Raw genomic sequence first — 21,375 nt, 5'->3', positions numbered from 1 at the left:
TATATCTCAGGCTGGCTTCAAACCCATGGCAGCAGCAATCCTCCTGCCTCAGCCTCTTAGGATTATAGTTCTGTACCACCATGCCCAACAAACCCACCTTTTTATCACTAAAAAATCTCCCTACTATATTTCTAGACATGCTAGTAACTATTAATTTCATTAATTATAACAGGTGAGAATTTTGCTTTCTTCAACTGTATATCCCCTCTGCTTTATGTTTTATATCCTTAATACAGTTACTTTGTACAATTTATAATGAAATCAGTAATCATTGATGTCTTGGTTACATTTCTCTGGTTGCTGAGACAAAATACCTGACAAGCAAAATAAAAGAAGGAAAGGTTTATGTAGTTTACAATTCTTGGAGGTTTCAATCCATATTCCGCTGCTGGCTCTGAGGCAGGGTGGTGTGGTTGAGGGGCAAAGTTCATGGCCACTGCAAGCAGCTAGAGCCAGAGGACAAAAAGGGAAAGCAGGCCTCCTTCCCAGGCTTATGTTGTACGCCAGCTCTGCCCCTGGGTGGGTGCGGCACTCACACCGCCAATCACAGCACTGGACAATGAACCAATTACAGATGCTAAATTTAGCTGCTTTCCAAAGGTCTGCCCTCCATGACCCCATGAAGTTTTGGAGGTACAACTAACTATAAAAATAGGTTGTTAAGCTTCAGTAAATAGTATTCTGTATAAGCATTATAAGGCACATGGCTTCTTTTGTACTATTTTCATGAGGTACTCAGTTTTTTAAAAAAAACTAGTTTTTCTTTGTACTTACTCCATTAGCTTTTCAATTCAGTTACCCACAGTCACATGTAACATGAACTCGCCCGTTTTTCTTTCCTGTAAAGAGATCGTTTCTCCAGACCTCATTCTCTGAGCGTTTTCTGGCCTGGTTGCCTTTCAGGTGAGCTGCGTGGCCTTCATCTTAGGACTTCTTTCTCTTATCATCCTAGGGCCTCCCTTTGCCTTTCTCCCCCAAATTTTATTTTTTCCTTCTCGGTTTGTTCAGATATTTGGCAGTGCTTTCTTCCAAAGCATGCAAGAAAACTAGATTTCGACTGCAGTTTTGGAGATATCCTTGATTTCATACTCACTATCATTGGTGTTTCTTGGATACAGAATTCTAGGTTGACAGTGTTTTCTTTCTCATAATAGTGAAGACACTGCTCAGTGTCCAGAACCTTTAAAAGTTGCAAGAATTACAGTATCATTGTGACGTACATTGAGCTGTGCTCTTGTTTTCTTCTCAGGAAATTTACATAGTCTTCTCCAGCTTTGTCTTATTTCTGGAGGTTCACGATCATGTCCCTTGTGGGGAATCTTTCTTCACTTTCTGTGTGGGGCCTTTGGTAGGCTGTTCCTTTGGAAAACTCATTTGTTTTGTGATGTCTGTGAGTCTGTTTTTCTTTTCCTTCCTCCTCTATTCTCTTTTTTTCTTTTTCTCTTTTCTGTTAGATGTTATACCTTCTGGATTTATCCTCCTTTTATGCTGCTTGATGGGACTTTTCTTCAACTTTACCTTCTAAACCTAGTTTTTAATTTTGTATGTATCATTTTTTTGATGAACATGTTTTTGATATCTAGCCATTCTTTTTTCTTAATGTCCTACTCTTGTTTCAAAGATGCATTTTATCTTTGATTAGCTTGATGAAAAACCTGCAGATACCTGTGTGTAAAAACATGCATGCACCTATTTTTTAGGGGTATATGTATTTAAAACTTTTTGTTCTGCTATGTACATCTCGTTTTTTTTTTTTCTCCAAGTTATTTTTCTTTCCTGTAGATAATTTTATCTTCTTTAGATAAGATGCTGTGCTGTACAGGAAAACTATGACCTGCAATATGTAGGTCACAACCTGTTTTTGTGTAACTCTTGAGCTAAGAGTGGCTTTTAACATTTTTGAAGGGCTGGTTAAAAAAAAAAGCAGAAGAATACACCACAGAAATTATATATATGGCCCACAAAGCTTAAAATGTTTGCTGTCTGGTTCTTTATGGAAAGTTTTCTGATCCTGCTTTAATGTCTGAGAATTTCAGTCATATTTAAGAGTCAGATCTTAAAAGCTCATTGGAAGCTCTGTAGCTGGTTTCCCTGAAGGTAATGCTGAAGCTCTTTTAATTTTAGATAACCCCAAATGTCATTGCTGTTGGTCTTTTCTTAGGGACCTTTTGGTTTATGTGAATTGTTAATCTCCTGCCCACAGCATGCAAACCTGCCACGTGTGTCTCCAGAGTGAGTGCACACAGTGCCTGACTTAGGGCTTTTTGGCTGTAAGGCGGAACTAAAGTGATGTGTGTTCATTACAAAACATCCTTCAGGTTTGTGGTTTTGATCCTCCCTTGGGGTAGTGATAGGTGGTGCAGTACCCTTCAGAAATGCTGGGCAGCACTACAATGTGCAGCTCCCAGAGTCACAAATCAGCCTTCTACTCTTAGTGGCAGACCCTTCCAGTGCCCTTTGGGGAGCCCACCCTTGGCCCAGCCTTGGAGAGCAGCTCTGGTCTTAGGGCAGACGTCCTGAACAGTCCTGTTGCAGTTTGCTCTGAATCACACACTCTGTATCCCATGAAGCATTGTGTGCTAAGCTACGAGGTTCAGTAGGTTGAGTGCTTTACATGTATTTTCGGTTTTTAGTGTTGTCAGCTCATGATCGGTTTATTGGGATGCAACTCTGGTGGTAAGTTGAGCATCAGTGCTACTTTGCTGTAGACTTTCACTATGTCATTGTGTTTCCAGTGCAGTAGGCATAATCTGAACTCTGCTGTTCTCAGGTTCAGTTTCTTCTTCAGAGGCAAAATTTTAGACTGTTAGAATCAAAATAGTGTTGGTTATCTGGCTGCTTGAGAATGCAATGAGAGTGGACAACTGGAAGTCTGGTTGCTACCTTGAGGCCAATCAGCACCTGTTTTCTGGCCACACCACAACCTCTGCAGTTTATGGAATCTTTTATCTCTCTGAAGTTTTACAGAAAGGTTTAAAAATTTAAACACAAGTAGGAATTGTGTCATTTTGTGATCCACCTGTCCTTGTATATATTCCTGAATTAGTTATCTAGAAAATATCACTGTTGCTGTAGTTTTGAAAGAAATTAGCCCTACTAAGATGTTAGATGTAGTGCTGTCGTTATACAAATAAAGCCATGGAAATACACGGTGATTATACATTTTCATGTGGAAGATCACGGAGTAAGAGCAGAATGGGGATGAGGTAGGTAGTATTTTTACTTTGTCATACTACAGTTAAAGATAGCTTATGATTACATGACAAGGACATGATAGTACAAAGAAGACAGTGGCTTTTGCTAGTGAGATAATGGTAATATTTGTGAGGGATGTGGAGCTTTACTGAAGTCTGATTAGTTCAAAGGAAGGGAACTCAGGGTTCAGATAATGGATTATATCTGAGACAGTGTAGCCATTACATTCAGGAGATAGTTAGTGTACAATTCTCACTGAAGTGGTTGCTTCAGTACTGTTGAATGAAAGCTTGAACATGTAAGTATGATCAGATCATACATAGTACTACATTTCAGGGTATTGTGTGCACATTTCACACCGAATTATGGAAAGTTTTTCTTCTAATATAGGCTTTATCTAATATGTAGTGTGACTTGATGCAGGGATGTAACAGTTTAGCACTTGTGGTGTGGTATTAAAGGATAGTAATAAGGGCAATATCACAATTCATGCATGGGTCAGATTACATCTAATTTTGTTTTCGTTTTTCTTTAGTATTGCCGTATTTTATAGTTTATTTAATCATTCTCAGGTTTGACAGTAAATTAATCTTTGGACATTTCATGGCAAAATTTGGTATCATTTTAGCCAAAAATGTTATTTGGCTTTTCAATGTAAGTAAAAAATTTGGAAATTGTCTCTTTAGTGTTTTTCAAACTTGGGCCTAGAATTCTCAGTTGGTAGAGAAGATCATGCTTATATCTCAAAAGCAATTTATTTGTAGTTTTAAAGTTTTTCTATCCTATATTTTAGCATTATTTGCTTTTTCTTGTCCACTCCCATATGTAAACCCTCCTTACAGCGTCAAGAAAAGGTAGGCTTGTAGTGTCTGATGCTAGTGGGCTTTGTTTCTTTTGTGGTAGAGAAAAGTAGGAAAGAAGCATTCACACTGATGTGGAAAGGAAGGTCTACTCATTTCTCTTCTTAGCCAGTGTTCTGTGCTTTATAGATTCTATTTTTTTGTAATTTTTATTTTAAAGAGAATACAACCAAGTAAAAAGGAACAGAGCCAATCAAAACAAAACAGTATGAGTGATATAGGGCTTCAAAACAAGATAATAGGAAGGCAGTAATGGTTACCATCATGCCTCTTGTTGTCTTCCAAATAGCTGCCCATACCATCAGACATAGTAAAAATCAAACAAAATAGAACAGAACTAATAAAAACAAACAATGAATGCAATAAAAGACTTCAAAACAAGATAATAGTAAATCCAAAATGGCTATCGTAATATATCTTGTTATCTTTGAAGCAGTTGTCCATGCTGTTTTGTTTGGTTGGGTTTTATTCTGTTTTGTCTTGTTTTACTTTATTATATCCATAGATTCTATCTTAAATGTCAGTTACATGAAGTTTCTTTTAAGATTTACAAAGTTGTTTCTAATTTAACTTGGTACTTAAATTCTCTTTAAAAAAATTAGCAATCCTATTTATTTAAATCATACTTTTTACTTCCTTTTATCTGTTGATGTGTAATTTTACTTTCAACTCTTATCAAGATCATAAATATAGTGAGCTTATGCTTTAAAAGTTGTAGTTTAGAAGCTAGTTGTATATTAGACAGTATAACACTTTGTTTTCTCCTGTGAGAAGCTGGAAAGCTTAAGCAGGGAAGTCTTATTTTATAGGCTTTCTTTATTAACTACTTAAGTCATAGATAAATTTAAACTGCAGTATCTTTATTACTTCGGCTAACTATGAAGCTCTTCCAAGAACTTGGTTCATTCAGGATGATTTAAGATAAATACTTTTCAATCTTCTTTTCTTCCTGGCACACACAATTAGGTCCTGTCAAAGCATTTTTTCATTATGAACTGTGTGTTTGACCAACGCAGGGCCTCAGCAGGTGGTCTACCACTGAGCCCTGCAAACAGTAGTATTTTTACCAGGCTAGTGGAGTAATTTTGCATTGATAGTGGAGCAAGTCCACCTCTATTTCTCATGTCTGGAGACTTTTGAATTACTTCTAAGATCCTAGTCTGAATATATAGTCCTTAATATTTTCCTCTTGAAAAGTCTTTTTACTTCAACTATAGACTAGAAGTACTACATTGTCTTAGAGATAAGAAAGTAAATGTAAGACCCTGAACTGACAGCAAAAGAGTTGAAATAGGCATCATAAATTTTATTAACTCATTTTAGTTACACAGAGTAGTGGGTTTCGTTGTGGCATGTTAATACATACATAGAACATTTTTGGATCATTCTCCATTCCCCTTCTTCCATCCGATTCCATAATTGTTTCTCTTCTGCTTTCATGTCATGTGTCTGGTTTTCATAATGGCTGCACTGATTTACATTCCTACTGTTGCTATAGAGTTAGCCGTGCCCCATTTTTTAAAGAGGCTGTCTTTTCTTCAGTAAATGGTTTTGGCTTTTTTGTCAAAAATCAGATGACTGTAGTTGTATGGGTTGATTTCTATCTCCTCTATTCTATTCCTCTGAACTACTTGTTTAGTTTTGTGCCAGTACCATGCTTTTTTGTTATTGTGGTTTTGTAGGATATTTTGAAATCACTGCTGTTTATTTCAGGATTGTTTTTGCAATTCTGGGTCTTTTATCCTTCTGTCTGAATTTTAGGGTTGTCTATTCCAATCCTGTATAGAATGCCATTGGAATTTTGATGGGAATTCCATTGAATCTGTAGACCACTTTGGTAGCATAGCCACTTAAATAGTGTTAATTTGGCCAATTCAGGAATAGTGGGAAGTCTTTCCATCTTCCCATGTCTTCGGTTTCTTTGCTTTAGTATTCTGTATTTTTCACCGTATACTTTTAAACTGTTTGTTTAGATTGATTCCTAGGTATTATTTGGAAGCTATCATGAATGAAATTATTTTTCTGATTTCCTTCTTAGCAAGCTAATTATTGATCTTTATGAAAAATCATTTTCTATTTTGATACTGTGTCCTATATTGGTGAATTTGTTTCACAGACTTAAAAGTCTTCTAGTGGAGCTTTTAGGATCTTTAAGAGTAATATAGTTTATAAGTACAAATGGCTTGACTCCTTCCTTCCTTTCTTATTAGTGTCCCTTTTATTTCTTTATTTTGCTTAATTCCTCTGAGTAAAACTTCAAATATGAACTGAGCACAAGTCTTGAGAGTGGACACCCTTACTTTGTTTCTGATTTTGGAGGAAATGCTTTTAATTTCCCTCATTTAGTATAATATTAGCTATGAATTTGTTGTGGGTAGCCTTAATTATACTGAGGTGGGATGTTCCTTGTACCTAATTTCTTCAAGGATTTTATCATGAAAGTATGCTGAATTTTATTAAAGGCTTTTTTGCATCTATTAAGATGATGGTGATTATTTGCCCTTCTGTTTATGGAGTATTTTACATTTTTTGGTTTGTGTATGTTGAACCACCCTTGCATACCTGAAATGACACTTAGTCGTGTTGTATGATTGTTTTAACACATCATATGAATTTCACAATCTTAGTTAAGCTTGATATCAACATTTTATACGAGTAATGTACTCCTAGCGCTTATAAATGATTTAGTAGCTGCTAGCCAAAATAGGAAGCCAGATCTGTCATGAAGATTGACAGTTATGATTATGAAAATCTTATATAGTACTGTTAGTGGTTTTAGAATGTGGAAGGAAGAGCACATAAACATCTCAAAATACTGTATCACAAGATAACAATTTGAGCGTAAATACTAGTCTTTAAACTCTTATTTTGAAGAGATTGTTAGTTTTGCAGATTTAAGATTTGAAGATAATTTAGCTTTCCCTTTCCTCTAATGCTCAGTACTTGTGATACTGAAAATTGAACTATTTACTTCTGTTGGGGCAGTTCTGTTTAGAAAGGCTTTTGTGTTTTTTACTGCTAACTACTGCCTGGAACTATGGGAGGTACTGTGTACAGTTTATGGAAGCAATATCGGTAGTTGTTAAATACACATACTTTAGATTCGGATTACATTGATTTAAATCCCATGGCTTCTAATCTTGCAGTTTAACTTTGAGGTTTTTACTTAGTTGCTCTACCAGGGGTTTTTATTTTAAATAGTCTCTTGTTTGTTTTTGTCTTGTTTTGAGTCTGAAAAGCAGAGTTAATAGCATGGCTAAGTTGAGGATAAATGAGTTAATCAATAATGCCTGGCACATGGCAAATGCTGAACAACATTTGTTATTGTTTCCAATGCTTGACATAACATTCATGTAATGGTTGGCTTTTCTAGGTTGCTTGCCAAGTGCAGTTGTTTGTTTGGTTTGTACTTTCAAAGAAAACAATTTGGTATAATTGAGATTTGACTTCTAGCTTTGTATCTTGCTCTGATTTGATCCCAACTAAATGATGTTGGGATTGTGATTGTATGTGTTGGGGTTGTGATTCAATGTGACGGTCTCCAGCTTGTTATTATGGATGCACCTGGGGACACATTGACCCTTTTTGCATCCTGAGTTGTGACTTGTTTTTTCTAGAAGTTGTTTTTGTTTAAACCTAATGTAAAGTGATAATCCCAGATAGTTAGGACAGATCATCAGTGACAATTAGTAATTCTCAAACTTTAAGTCATTATACGGTTATAGATAAATTCCTGTGTGATGCGTGTTGTGTGTTTAATTATAAATATAAGCTGTTTGATAATGTGCCCAATACAGGCAGTTCCCTAAAATACCCATAGCTTAGGTTTTCATGTCACTGACAACCTAGTACATAAAATTCATGTTAATGACTTTCTAGTATTGAGTCCAGTAAATGAGAAATACATTCCCTAATTTAATCGTGGTAGAGTTTTGCTTGACTTAAAAATGCTGTCATTTCTTAGACTTTGCTTGACTTTATATGCTATTTACAGGAAAACTATTCAGATTTTCACTATTTTCCACTTATTTCCAAAAGCCAGATAGGTAAGTATATCGTATCAAAATAAATGTAGTACAGTTCTTTTGGAGTTCACGTCCTGTAAAGATGCTTATGTATGGCTCCCATAAAGTTATTTGTGGTTTTTCCTGAACTTTTCCTTCTGCAGCAAAGTTCTATTTTCATTAACTACACACTATTTTAAAGTAGAAGATGGCGGTGAAAGATCGGTTTGTGTCACTTTTGGATTTTTTTTCTTTGTCAAAGCAATGGCCGTTTTGATTGTTACAGAGAATTACCTGGAATTTGGACTTGAAACAGGTAATGGTTTTGTACAACTTCAAAACTAAGTTTTGATTTGACTAACATTAATGTGTTTATTTAGTATTTAAGGGAATTATATGTCTTATAAATGCTTAAAGTCAAGATTGGAGTGTATATTTTATAATGTTTTATAAATGTTTATTCTCCAATGACATTTCATTTTTGTTTCTTTATTAACTTTTTCCAAAAATACTGCCCCTTATTTTTCCATTGCAATTAAGTAAGTTTCTATAATGATAAAGTTTACTCACACAGTGAAGAATTAATGCAAGTGTTATGTGCACTCATGGAATGTACAAATATCAAAAGAATGTTTTCAAAGACTGTTTCTGTTAATAACCAAATTTTACCACATTATAGCGTACTAATTATAATTAACACATAAAAGACCTAAGCTAGTCATTTCAAAATTTAAAATGCTTCTCCAAGCATTTATTTCCATGGAAAGAGTCTGTACTTTACCTCAATGATAAGAATAATCTCTTTTGCTTCCTACAGGGTTTACCAATTTTTCAGACAGTGCAATGCAGTTTCTTGAAAAGCAAGGGTTAGAATCTCAGTAAGTTTTTGAAAAATTAAGCATTATTTAAATTTAAAATTTTCCATTTTCGTAAAACTATTTTGTGTAAATGATTAGTTGTTTAATCAATAAAGATAATTCTTTTTAAGTTAGATATCACTTCTGTAACACCCTTATAATTTTAGTGGGATGTTTAATCTCTCAATCTTTCATAAATTCTGAGGTAGATTTGCTCTTAATTTCTCTGCCTCTAGAAACTAAACTATATTTATATGTTAAATATCAATTTTGTCTTGAATATATAATAGGTTGGGTTGTTAATAGCATTCATTAAAGAGCTACCTGGAATAGTTTACAACTTGCCAAGATCCATTTATTGGTACTTGAATAAAAAGTCTTTGTAGACATTTATTTTATTTTACTGGTGTGATTTGTAAGTTGATTGACTAGGAAAAAAAAGAAATTCTTAGAAAGTTTACTAAAAATTTTATTAACTCTTTTTAAAATCTTTATTTTTAGGGGTCCAGTTTCAAAACTTACTTTCAAATTTTTCCTGGCTATTTTCTGTTCACTCATTGGGGCTTTTTTGACATTTCCTGGATTACGACTGGCTCAAATGCATCTGGATGCTCTGAATTTGGCAACAGAAAAAATTACACAGTAAGCGGAAAATGTACATAAGCACATGCAGATAAATATATGTTTTCCGTCGTAATGAAGGTATATTATAGCAATAAAAATCATAAGTAACTTATTGAAAATTAATAAGTAAATAACCATTTCATATCATTGCACCTTCTCTTGCAACTAAGCCGTTTCTCTTAGCCCTTACTAAATTTTCTGTATTTAATAAAAATACACTGTTGATTCCCAAATTTCTGTTGAGATGGAAATTCTAAAATTTATATTAAACTCAAAGGCTTATAATATTTCAGTCTCTACAACTGAAGTTAGGATCTGTGGAAATTTCCTTTTAAAAAATCAGGTGGTTTGCCAGGTGTGGTGGCAGCTAACATAATCTTGGCACTTGGGAGGCTGAGGCAGCAGGATCATGAGCTCCAGGCCAGCGTGGGCTATGTAGTGAGTTCAGGGTCAGCCTGGACTTCATAGGGGGACTTTGTCTCAAAAACACAAAGAGAAAAATCAGTTCATTTTACCTAAAACTATTGATTTAAATGTTGTATATGTTTATCTAAACAATTTAATATTTTAAAATATTTTTTTAAATTTTATAAATAAAAGTTACATGCATAAAAGATATTTGTTCTTAAGTTACTGATGTGCTTATTAGACTCTTGATAAATAATACATTCTTTTACTTGGGCATTGACAATATTATATGAACACCCTATAATATAAATTACTTTTAACTACCAAATATTATTCCGAAATGAAGAAACCATGTTGAATCTGCCCATATACCTCAGAGCCTGTCCCTGAATTTTCTGTAGTGTTCACAAAATTTCTGTTGTTGATATAGGTACCTTGGGAGAAAAGTAGGTTTACATCTGTTTAAACCTCTTATCTTGAGTCCAATTCCTTTGCTGTTTTGTTAGCAGTGGAAGCCTGAAAAACCTTCCATTTTGTACTGGGAATTGAACTCACGACCGTGCAGTTGCCAGGCAGGCTTTGTGCTGCTGAGCTTTGTCCCCGGCCCAAGCATCCCCTTTGACAGACACATCTGCAGTCATCAAGTTCCTCTAGATAGATGAGCGTATCACCTAACGTTACTCCTCTATAAAGCCCTGCTTGAATGATGCTGAATCTCTTCCCGTGTTACTTTAATTTTGGCTATTTCCCTTTCCCTCCATTTTTCCACATGTACTTATTCTCATTTCCCGCTGCTCACTCCCTTATCCCTGCTCTTTTTTTCCTCTTTTAACACAGCATGTTCCTGGCTGCATCCTGCCTTTCTCCTACCACCCGTCTCTAATGGCTTTTAAAACAAAGCCTGGTTCTCCTCTCCTCTCTACACACACACTTCAGTCCACTAACACTGCCCACCTGAGTGTTTGCTTACCAGAGCTGTGGAATCAAAGATTCACTTTATAAAAACAGTTAAAGCACCTAGTGGCCTTTGGGAAGAGGTGTGGCAGATTTTAGTGTCCTTTTCCGTAAAACATGGCTTCTTCCCTTTGGGGACTTGAGTTTTATTTTATTTCAGTTTGTTGCAGTTCCTCATTGTATGCCAGCGCTCTGCCCTGACCCAAAGATGTGGGCAGGCTAGTCCTGTTGAGAGAGGGTAGCGTGCCTGGCACCGAGAGCAGCACTGACTTCACTTGGTGTTAAGCCCAGGGCTGGGCACCGAGTTCCACCTTTCCCAGGCAGGTGTTCCCAGATTCTTCTCCCCAGCCCTTGTTCACCATGTGGCTCACTGTCGTTTGCCTCTAGTGAGATTTTAAAATGTGTGTGTTTATGTGTATGTTTTAAACCTGCAGGTTAGCCCTTCTGTTTGGTTTATAACAAAAGCGGTATATTTTTATTTTCCTAAAATAAGAAACACTGACTAGCAGTTTTCTTCTGTAGGGTACAAACTTAGCAATTAACAGTCAAGTTGTAACACAGGTCTGAAATCCTTCACCATGAGGTATGACCAGAAAATTCAGTGAACATTTAAAACCACTTTTAAACGCTGCTGCACTAAATGACAAATTGTTGTTGAGCCCCCTCCACTTGCCTTTGAGCACACTTAGCTCATCGTTCCTACCACTTCTGAAGCAGTTCTGGAAATGCTCTTCTATGAGTATCTTTGGTTGCATTCTCATGACTGCCTCTGTGATCCTTTTGGGGATGAGCCAGAAGTCACCTGGTAGCAGATCCAGTAAATAAGCTGGATAAGAGCACACCATAATTTGTCTAGGAGCCAGTCTTTCTGCTGGATGGCACTGGGCAGCAACAGTCACTATATTTTTTATCATACCTCGTAAGGACACAAAAGCAGCTGGGCATGGTGGCATACACCTGTACTCCAGAGGCTGAGGCAGGAGGATGGCTGGGTTCAAGGCCAGCCTGAATACATAGTGAGACCCTGTCCCCAAAAAAGATTAAAAAATAAAATAAAATAAATGAAGACCGAGGAAGGACTTCCAGAACTTCAGGAAGTGGCAAGAATGATGGGATGAGAGTGTACAAAGCAAGGGGGATATTTTAAAGGAGATCATGGCAGTATATCTTTTACTGTAATAAGTTTTAAATATGTTTCGTTACCAGTCCTTGTATATTAATTATATTGCTCTGCCTAGAGGAAATTTCCTCGATGAGTCCCATCTGCCATTTGCCTTCTAGTGTTATAAACCTGGTTAATTACTGATTTACTCATACTCATGAGCAGACATTGTTTCAGCAGCACTAAAAAGGACCCGGTGGCTCTGCTCTAGCCATTGGATTCAGGACTGTATAAAACTAGAGAACCATTAAACTGCCTATGGAAGGAATCAGTAAGGTATTAAGGTATTATTCAGGAATGCATAGTAAAGTACAAAGGAGCAAATCTGACTTTAGTTCTAGCTCTACCTTTAAGATACTAAATTGCCATGAGCAAGCCACTTTACTTTCTTGGAGCTAACTTCTTATCTGAAAAAGTAAGATACTAATATGATTTCTCGAGGACTCAAATCAGTGGTAAATGATAATGAAGAATGTAATACCCAAGTCTCTGTACCACATGAGAGCATTTTGTTTCTGAATTTTTATGCTTATTTCTTGCGTACTTTCAGAACACTTCTTCACATCAACTTCTTGGCGCCTTTGTTTATGGTTCTGCTATGGGTAAAACCAATCACCAAAGACTACATTATGAACCCTCCATTGGGTAAAGAAAATGTTCCTTTGTAAGTATGGGTATTGGAAGGCTAATTTGTGTGCCATTATATATCAAAACTGCTTTCTTTTAGAATGATAATGATAAAATTAGGACATTGTATTTTTCAAACATTAGTACCAGTGCTGATAGCTATGTTATGAAGTTGAAGCCAAAGGCTATTTGACTTTTTGTGTTCTTCCTTAGTAGATGTTAAGGATTATTGCTATATACTAATCCTAGCTTGTATAAGTTTTTCATCGTATGCATGGCTGTCATGTCATTTCTTTGTTGTCATTGCGCCCTATCATTTAGATATCTTTCATAATTCTGTTTTTGTGAGCAATAAAGAAGGAAAAGAGTATGAATAGAAATTCATTCACTTTCTAACAATTGCTAACAATTTACATGGTTACTTTATCCACTTTTTGTTTATTTTGTCTATATTTTTATTTTGTTTATTTTTATTTTGTCTTTTGATAAAGTGTTTTTGAAGTAAATTGGAGAGATGACATTTTTATTCCTAAGTACTATCTATATCTTATAAGGATATTTTCCTTCAATAACATTATCATCATACCTAAGTAAATCAAAAATCATGCCTTAACATTATCTACTACTAACTTCTGTTTTTCCAGTTAAACAACTATATTTTAACAGAAAAAGCTGGCAAAGAAATACAGAAGCAGGTTTAAGCAGGAGTTAATAACTTACTTGGTATGTTAGATGTGAAACTGTGTTAAGGTAGTAGAAATGTTCAGACAGAGTTGGTTTAAACCAACCAAGGTTTGCTTCTCAGTAAACTATTACTTCAGGCAGATTATTTAACTTCTCTGAGCCTCTTTTCATATACAGAAAATAAAGATACTGGTATCTCCCTCATGTGGTTGCTGTTGTAATTAAATGAAAAACACATATAATGCAACTCTCTGGAAGCCTTCCACTTCTTGCCTCACCAAAATTAAAGCAGAAAATTTTGAATGACAATTGATTCTATGTTGTGCATTTTCTATATATTTCCTTCTTTTAGTTCCCAGTACACATTTGCTTATTTAGGAATATATAATCACTGATGACTGTGACAATTTTTAAGAGTTAATCCTGTTGAATTAAGGAAATACCCACCAAAGAAATAATATTTTTCCCCACACATCTAACCTTGAACAGTAGTTTTTACTTGACAGATCCCTGAAATGTTATAAGTAATTCTAAGGATTGTAAGGTTCCAGACAGAATTTAGAAAAACTAGTAGTTCATGTATTTGAGGCTAACAGTATTTCTAATCCTTCTTTCAAGTTTGTCATAGGGACTGGATTTTATGCTCTTGTGTGAATATGTGCTCAGATTTTATATTTGTTTTAGTAAAAGTGGGAAGACAAGGAAACTAGTGTTTCTAGGACATTTACCATATATGCCAGTTACTATGCCAGGTTCTGATACTTCACATTTTATCTTGTTGATTTGTATAGTGATAATTTGAGTTATTGTTTTCATTCCGTGTAACTTCTGTATTTAAAACTTTCTGCTAGGTTACTTAGCCAGACTCCGTGTATTTAAAACTTCTGGTGGCGGTTCCAATATTCATTTCCCACTTTGTTTAGACAGGGACTGGGTCATCTTATATCACCTCTTTTTGCATCCCTACTCATGACCTATTTCATAGACAGCTCAAACAGAATTACAATTTTAACCCTGAGGTATCCTATTCTTTGTCAATTAACAAGTAATTAAGAGTGGTTTTTAATTTTTATTCAAAATCCAGAATCCACATGGTAAATTATGAAAGAATGACTGCCTGTCAATCAGAGAGAATAAGACAGAGGAAAAGGCAAGTGACAGGTTGTTACTCTGTCACATAGGCAGAGTGGTTTGTGGAAAAGTCTATTTGTAGTCAGTTGTAATACTGGTTCTACTTGGAAATGTCTTCAGACCCGTCCTTGTGTTCAGATACAGCATCAAAAAAATAAAGTGGATAAGGAGCCAAGTGTGCTTACAACTGCATGAGGATAAAACCAGAGGAGAGCTGTACTGTAGAGCCCAGAGTGACACTGAGATCTCCGGGAATTCCAATGCCCACCCTCTATCTATATGTTGTACTCCAGCTCAGATTTCATGAGATACCCCATGAGATCAATTTAGCAATTATTTAGGATGTTACTTTAATCTGTATTTAATGACTTACTCTAAATCCTGAAATAGAAACTGCTGAGCAATTTTCTGATTCCTTCCATTATTATAGTGCGATATTCACTATCAGTTACCCTCAAAGGCTGTGAGGTAACTGTCTTTAGGGTGCTGCCAGTCAATTCTCCTTGTTACAGAGCTTCAGGGAACATAGTATTCATATGGATGCCCCGAAAGTCTTAGGAATGTCGGGGGCCTCCAGCCTGTACTCTTTGTCACAGGACTGGCTCCTTCATCCCATTTTCATCGTAATGGAAATGCACTGGTAAAACTCCATGCCTCTATCCTTTCTGGCCAGTGGTGCTTTTCATGGAATTTTACGGCTGTTTACACTCATAACTTTAATAAAAGTAAACTGTAAGAAAGTAGTGAGGAAAAGTAGTACATTATGAACCCTTTGACCATTCTCATTTCTGACCTCCATTTCTTAAGTAGTTCCAATAAAATCAGATGCTTCTGTGGCTTCTTCCCCTTTTCTGTTTTGGGCCTTAGTCAACACCATCATTTCTCTCACCAGCCTTTCCTATAAGGGCCCTTAATTCCTTCCTGCTGCTTAGTCAGATAAGACTACAGCCAATTTATAGGAATCATTGATTCATTCTTTTTTCTTTCCTGTACTCTTTAGCTTAAGAGCACCCAACTTTTTTTTCCATGGCAGCCAGTTTTTCTCCCATAGACAAGGTTAGGTAGAAAGAAGATTCCAAGAATTGCCTACTTTTTTCTTCTGGGTATCTCTTGCTTCTACTAATAGTACACTTACCTGACTGGTTCCCTTATGCAAGTGCAAATATTATGACATAAATCTATGGCAGAATGAGGTTCTTTGTGTTAGGCCTTCTTTCTGCTCTAGCTGAGTATAGGTTTTCTGTATCTTGTGTGATAAACAAACACATACAGCCAGCACACCAGCGCTGTGCGGTCTTTGAGAACACCATATCGACTTTCTGACCTGTAGAATGACAGAAGCTACATTTGACACCCTGCGACTCTGGTTAATAATCCTGCTGTGCGTTTTGCGGTTGGCCATGATGCGCAGTCACCTGCAAGCATACTTAAACCTAGCCCAGAAATGTGTGGATCAGATGAAGAAGGAAGCGGGCCGGATAAGTACAGTTGAACTACAGAAAATGGTGAGTACCATCCCACAGTTAAAATGGAGATTTTCAAAAACTGTTAGGCACTTGATTTCCTTTAATGCACAGTGATATATCCCAAAATATTCTTATTGTAAGTAAGACAGTCTCAGGCTGACATAGGTCAAGGAGACCTTATCAGATTTTGGTGCTAAGAAAAAGGGTTTCGGTTCTTCTTCCTGCCTTAAGTATATTAAGCGTCATACAGTTGGGTGACACTAAGCCGTTAGTACCCAGTGCCTTCTGTCACTAAGCAGGGCCCCTCTAATTTATTTGAAAGACACTACAATATATTGAGTAGAGTTTTTTATTTAAAAAGTAGGGAATACTAGTTTTAATTGCTAAAATTATTCCTTTTAACCTCACTCCGTGTACTTAAATATGAAATATAAAGTATGTAACTTAATGGAAATTCCAGAGGAAAAAAAATTGTAGGAATTCATTCACTGTTGTGGTGGACCCATGTCCTGATCTTTCTCTTTTAAGGGTTGGTAATCTTTTTTATTTCTTCCATGGTCAGAGTCATTTAAGTTAACTACTTTTTTCCTGCTTTACCTTTCATATATCTTCATATTCTCCATAATTTGACTTCATATCTGTCCATGTAGAATGGCAATTTAATGCTTTTACTTTGAGGGATTTATGCTCGTAAGTGACTCCACCTACTGTTTTAAGTTTGATGTTTCATTAGAGATTTTAGTATTGTGTTTTACTTTTGAAATAGAAATAAAAGCATTTGAATTTTAGTGGTTATTTTGTCTAAAAATAGCACTTGATAACTTTGAAAGGAATTCATTGTAATATTTCCACATTCTAAAACCTTATCTTTAGACTATGACCTGAAGTCAGTTTGGGAACATTTATAGTAAGTGCTAACTTAATAGTTAGCTTTCTTTCCATGAAGGGATTACTTAGCTCTGACACATTTGGGTTTGATAATTATATGAGTTGAATTCACTCATCACATGTCAGCTGTGTTAACTTTCTAAGAATGTTACTGGTTCCAGGTGGCTCGAGTCTTTTATTACCTTTGTGTCATTGCCCTGCAGTACGTGGCTCCTCTGGTAATGCTGCTTCATACTACTCTGCTTTTGAAAACCCTAGGTAAGCATGCCTTGTCACTTTCTCATTCCTGGGACAAAATGTCCAGCACTTGAACTTGAAGGAAGAGAGGTTGATTTGGGCTCACATTTAGAGCCCATGGTCCACTGTCTCAAAGCGTGGAACCACAGAGGGACATTGTGGGCATAGTGGCAGCCAGAAAGCAGAGACAGGAGGAGACGCACCCTCGCAGGTCATTCCCCTGCTCGCCCTCCTCTCCTGGCCCGATCTCACCTTGTACCAGTGTGTTTCTGCTGTAGAGCCCCGTGATTCAGCTGCTTTGTAAAAGCGCTGCCTGTGGGCACGCAAGGTTTTAGGAGAGCGTTCAGATACAAGGTGTGGGCAGAAATCACCCTGTGGCAGCTGAGATACATCTTTTGCTTTTGACCTGTGTATACTTTTGATCATATCTTTTTACAAAATTGGTATTGAACCCCATTTTTAATTCTCATCCATAATCTGAGGCATTTTAGAAATTAGCTTTGTTTTTCCTGTTTTACCTTTCACATATTCTCATTTCCTTTATAATTTAACCTCAGGTATGTTCATAAAGAATGAAGATATGAAGATTTAATTTTAATGTTTAATGTTTATTATTTCCTGCTTAGTAGTGTTTTCTGTTACTTGCAAAAAATATGCCTCTTAAAATTATTTCTCTTTAAACATTTTAAGAGGAAGTACTGAAAAGTTTTAGCTATAGAAGTTGACTCATCATTCTTGATTTTGAAAACTCAAGTTCATATGGCTTTATAACTTCATTCCTTATAAGAATTCTTTGGTAAGGGATAAGTCTCAGAATTACCAAGTAACTTGAGTCAGAACTGTTGGTTCTTAGTTCTTTTTGTTTTTTAAAGGGATGATTTGAAGCTTTATTTGCGCATTATATTTAAATTGTTATAAGGGTCTCAAAAATTTACATAAATTACAGATTCCCTAGTGCAATGGTGGTGAACCTATGGCACGTGTGCCACAGCCAGCTGTTTGTTACCATTGAAAGCTCTAAAAGGTTCATCATTGCTGCTCTATTAAGTTCAATTTTAGATAACTTATTTTGAAAGGTTAAAAGTTTCTCAGTGAAATAATAGAGTTCTAAAAGATTGTTCACTAAGCTGCCAAGTCCCTTGGTGGTATTACTGGAGAGCTGTCATTGTTGCAGTGGCCCTTTCCCTTTGCTTAGTTGAGGCAGCCTACCACTGTGGGCTTTCTGTAGTCCCAAGGAGGGGCTGGCGATAGTGCAAGTGCCCTTTAGGAGCCTGCAACACCCAAAGATCAGTAGAACAGATTAGAAGATGCAGAAACAACTCAAGACATACTCAACCACCTTATCTTTGACAATGATGCCAAATACATTGACCACAAGAAAGATAAACTCTGTAATAAATGGTGCTGGAAAAACTGACTTTCCACATGCAGAGATTAAAATTGGACTATGCACTGAACTGAAATTGACTATGCACTGAACTAAAATTGAAATGGATCGGAGGTCTAAATATTAAAACCGAAGCATTAAGCCTGCTGAAGATAGAATAGGTAGAACTCTTAAAAACATTCGTGTAGGCAAAGACTTTATGAACAGAACCTCAATTATGTAAGAGCTATCATAATGGGGTAGGTAGTTCCTTGGTACTATATGATTCATATCCTGTGCAGTATAGGAAGGTATGTAATGAAAGACTTTCTAGTGGCTATTAATAGTTACACAGAAACCATAGTTTCTGAGAAAGAAATTTGTTCTGAGGTAAAAGTAGAAAAGACTTCTGAGAAGTCATGGAGTATGTCCCTATCACTTCAGTAGCCATAGTTGATTCATGTCTTACACAAGGGAAAAATTGTTTTTTATTATGTTACTAGGTTTTACTGCAGTTAATTAAGAGTATATTAGACATTTTGGTTTTATGTGTACCTTTCTTAATGAGACAGATTATATACTCTGGCCAAATTAAGCATTTTGTTTTTATTTTTTCTTTCTTTGACTTTCGTTTTTTGGTTTGGTTTGGTTTTTGGTAAGATGCTTTGGAGTTAGTTACTCTCCAAGTTTTGTGTCTTGAATTTTCTAGGTAATCATTCCTGGGGGATCTATCCAGAATCTTCCTTGCCTGTGGATAGCAGTCTTCACTCCAGTTCTGTGTACTCTGAATTACCATCCACCGATGGGAAGATGAAGGTAACTGTTACACAGATAACAGTGGCGCTGAGCAGCTTAAAAAACATTTTCACTCCTCTCCTTTTTCGAGGACTTCTGTCGTTTTTGACGTGGTGGATTGCTGCTTGCCTTTTTTCTACAAGCCTTTTTGGGCTTTTTTATCACCAGTATCTAACTGTGGCATGAATCTCACTTAACAAAAAAAGGATATCCACATCACACTTTGAATTAAGGTATTTGGGCCCTTCAAAGGCTGCCAAAAACCAGAAGAAAGCAGATACAAAGGATGAAAATCATATCAGAGTATCTTACTTTAAATGCTTCCTCTGTATTCTCAGGGTGAAATAATGTAATATTTAAAATCACAGGATAGATTGTTAACTGTTACACTGTGGCATTGGGACTTTTAACTCATTGTGTTAACTAGCGTGAGAGGGCTGTCTGCAGAGGTAAAACTGGTGATTACCTTGGTTCACGGAAGCCTCAGCAGAGCTTGAAACTTCTCATGAGACTCCAGTTATTGATTGCTCTAAATGGTATTAAGGTACTCTTAGTGGTCATGGTGGCTGCCTGTAGAACAGTCTTCAAACTGAGCCAAGCTTAGGGGAAGGAAACGAACTTACGTCACTTCTGTTGATGTCTCACTCTTCAAACAACAGCAAAATCCAACAGAAAGGAAGAGATAGCTACTGTATATTACAGTAAGGAAAACTGCAAGTTATTTTAAATTTAATGGTGATGTACATGCTTGATGTCTACCAGTACTGCTGCTTGAGAGTAGCAAGAGTATTGTTTTAAAATGTATTCTACCAACTTGAGAGTTCTTTTAAAATAATTATCCATATGAACGTTTGCAATCTTGCTATTGGGTTTGGGCCTGCCTGCCATATTTTATTTGTTCTATCATCCTAAATAGTTCCTTTTAGTAGTCTAAAAATATTTATCAATACTGAGCAGACTTTTTAAAAATTACTTTGTAATCCTGCTGACTACCTGTATGTATTGTATATATATTATATATTAAATATATAATATATTGAGGTTATAAAAGATGAAAATATTGGATCCTTGTAAGTTGCTGAATGTATGTTAAAAAGTGATTTGAATGGGATGTATTTGTATCTAGAAATTTTATTTCTGTTTGGAATGAAATTAAAATACATTTTCAAAGTTTAGCAGAGCATGTAGTTTATTTCTTGTGCATGTGTGAGAGTACTTAAAATTCTATAAATGATTAAATGAATTTCTCCCAAATTAAAATGCTTTTCCTATGATTTTCACAAACCAGTCTTTCCCTCTTTAATCAGATCTACAGGTATACTTTACAGCCTTGTTAAGTATTACCTGCTTTAGATTTGTAGCATCTAGAATTTAAAATATTAAATTTTATTTTAACAGGACAGAAATTGAAATGATTTGGGTGGAAGAAATAAAATGAAATGGAAAAAAATAAGATAAAACTTCTCTGATGCTTTTTATATCTAAAAATCCAAAATGAAAGGTTAACTTTAGAAAGGGAATGACTATAAGAATTAAATAGGATTTTTCTTTTTCTTTTTTTAAATAAATAGTGTTCCCCCATAAACTATCATGGGAAACTATATATTATGTTTCAATGCTTTTACTACTGTTTCAGACAAGTTAGAATTAGTTTCATTTCTTGAAGTTTACATTCATTTGAATAATCTCAGTGCAGCAAATTCTTGGTTTTTGTGTGTAGGTTTAAACATTTGGGAAATAGCTGATATTTTAAATGACTAAGTAATAACTTCTTACAATTTGTAATACTGTTTGGCTGAAATGTGCATATAGCCTTGTATTCTTCTAGGAATACTTCATGAGTATTCCTATAAGAAATATTCCAAGTATCTTGAGAAACATCAGCATCACAGAATCAGGGTGTATGTCACAATAAGAGACGTGAAAATTTTTATTTTGTGTGTGAAAGTTTTTGCATTAGATTCAAAAAGATTCTCACCTGATATAATATTAACTGAAGGGTGGCAATTTTAAAATTACTTTTAAAGTTATTTTGAGGTTAAAAACTTGTACAGTGGGAAGTAATGTGAGAGAAAAGGCATAGAATTTGTTACTGGATGGAATAACTTGTATTTCTA

General features: G+C 35.7%; 1 protein-coding gene across 9 annotated transcripts in view; it reads left to right on the top strand.

The window, feature by feature from the left end:
* Positions 1 to 20,433, top strand: part of Tmem161b (transmembrane protein 161B) — a 70,183-nt gene extending 49,750 nt beyond the window's left edge. For 6 of the 9 annotated variants that reach the window (XM_063245310.1, XM_003479463.5, XM_023561416.2 and 3 more), the window contains 7 exons: positions 8,224 to 8,375; positions 8,877 to 8,937; positions 9,418 to 9,558; positions 12,615 to 12,728; positions 15,837 to 16,011; positions 17,022 to 17,118; positions 19,173 to 20,433. In XM_063245310.1, coding sequence (XP_063101380.1) covers positions 8,224 to 8,375; positions 8,877 to 8,937; positions 9,418 to 9,558; positions 12,615 to 12,728; positions 15,837 to 16,011; positions 17,022 to 17,118; positions 19,173 to 19,444 — 1,012 coding nt within the window. In that variant the 3' untranslated portion in view covers positions 19,445 to 20,433. The remainder of the gene's footprint in view (positions 1 to 8,223; positions 8,376 to 8,876; positions 8,938 to 9,417; positions 9,559 to 12,614; positions 12,729 to 15,836; positions 16,012 to 17,021; positions 17,119 to 19,172) is intronic. The other 3 variants (XM_013143484.3, XM_023561414.2, XM_023561415.2) reach the window with 3 other exon arrangements.
* Positions 20,434 to 21,375: the final 942 nt, after the last annotated feature.

Source organism: Cavia porcellus, unplaced genomic scaffold (assembly GCF_034190915.1).
Source record: "Cavia porcellus strain 051 isolate PalLab524CR breed Dunkin Hartley unplaced genomic scaffold, mCavPor4.1 scaffold_2, whole genome shotgun sequence".
Lineage (NCBI taxonomy): Eukaryota > Metazoa > Chordata > Mammalia > Rodentia > Caviidae > Cavia > Cavia porcellus.
Note: the sequence above shows the minus strand (reverse complement) of the source record. Positions and strands in the feature narration are given on the sequence as shown.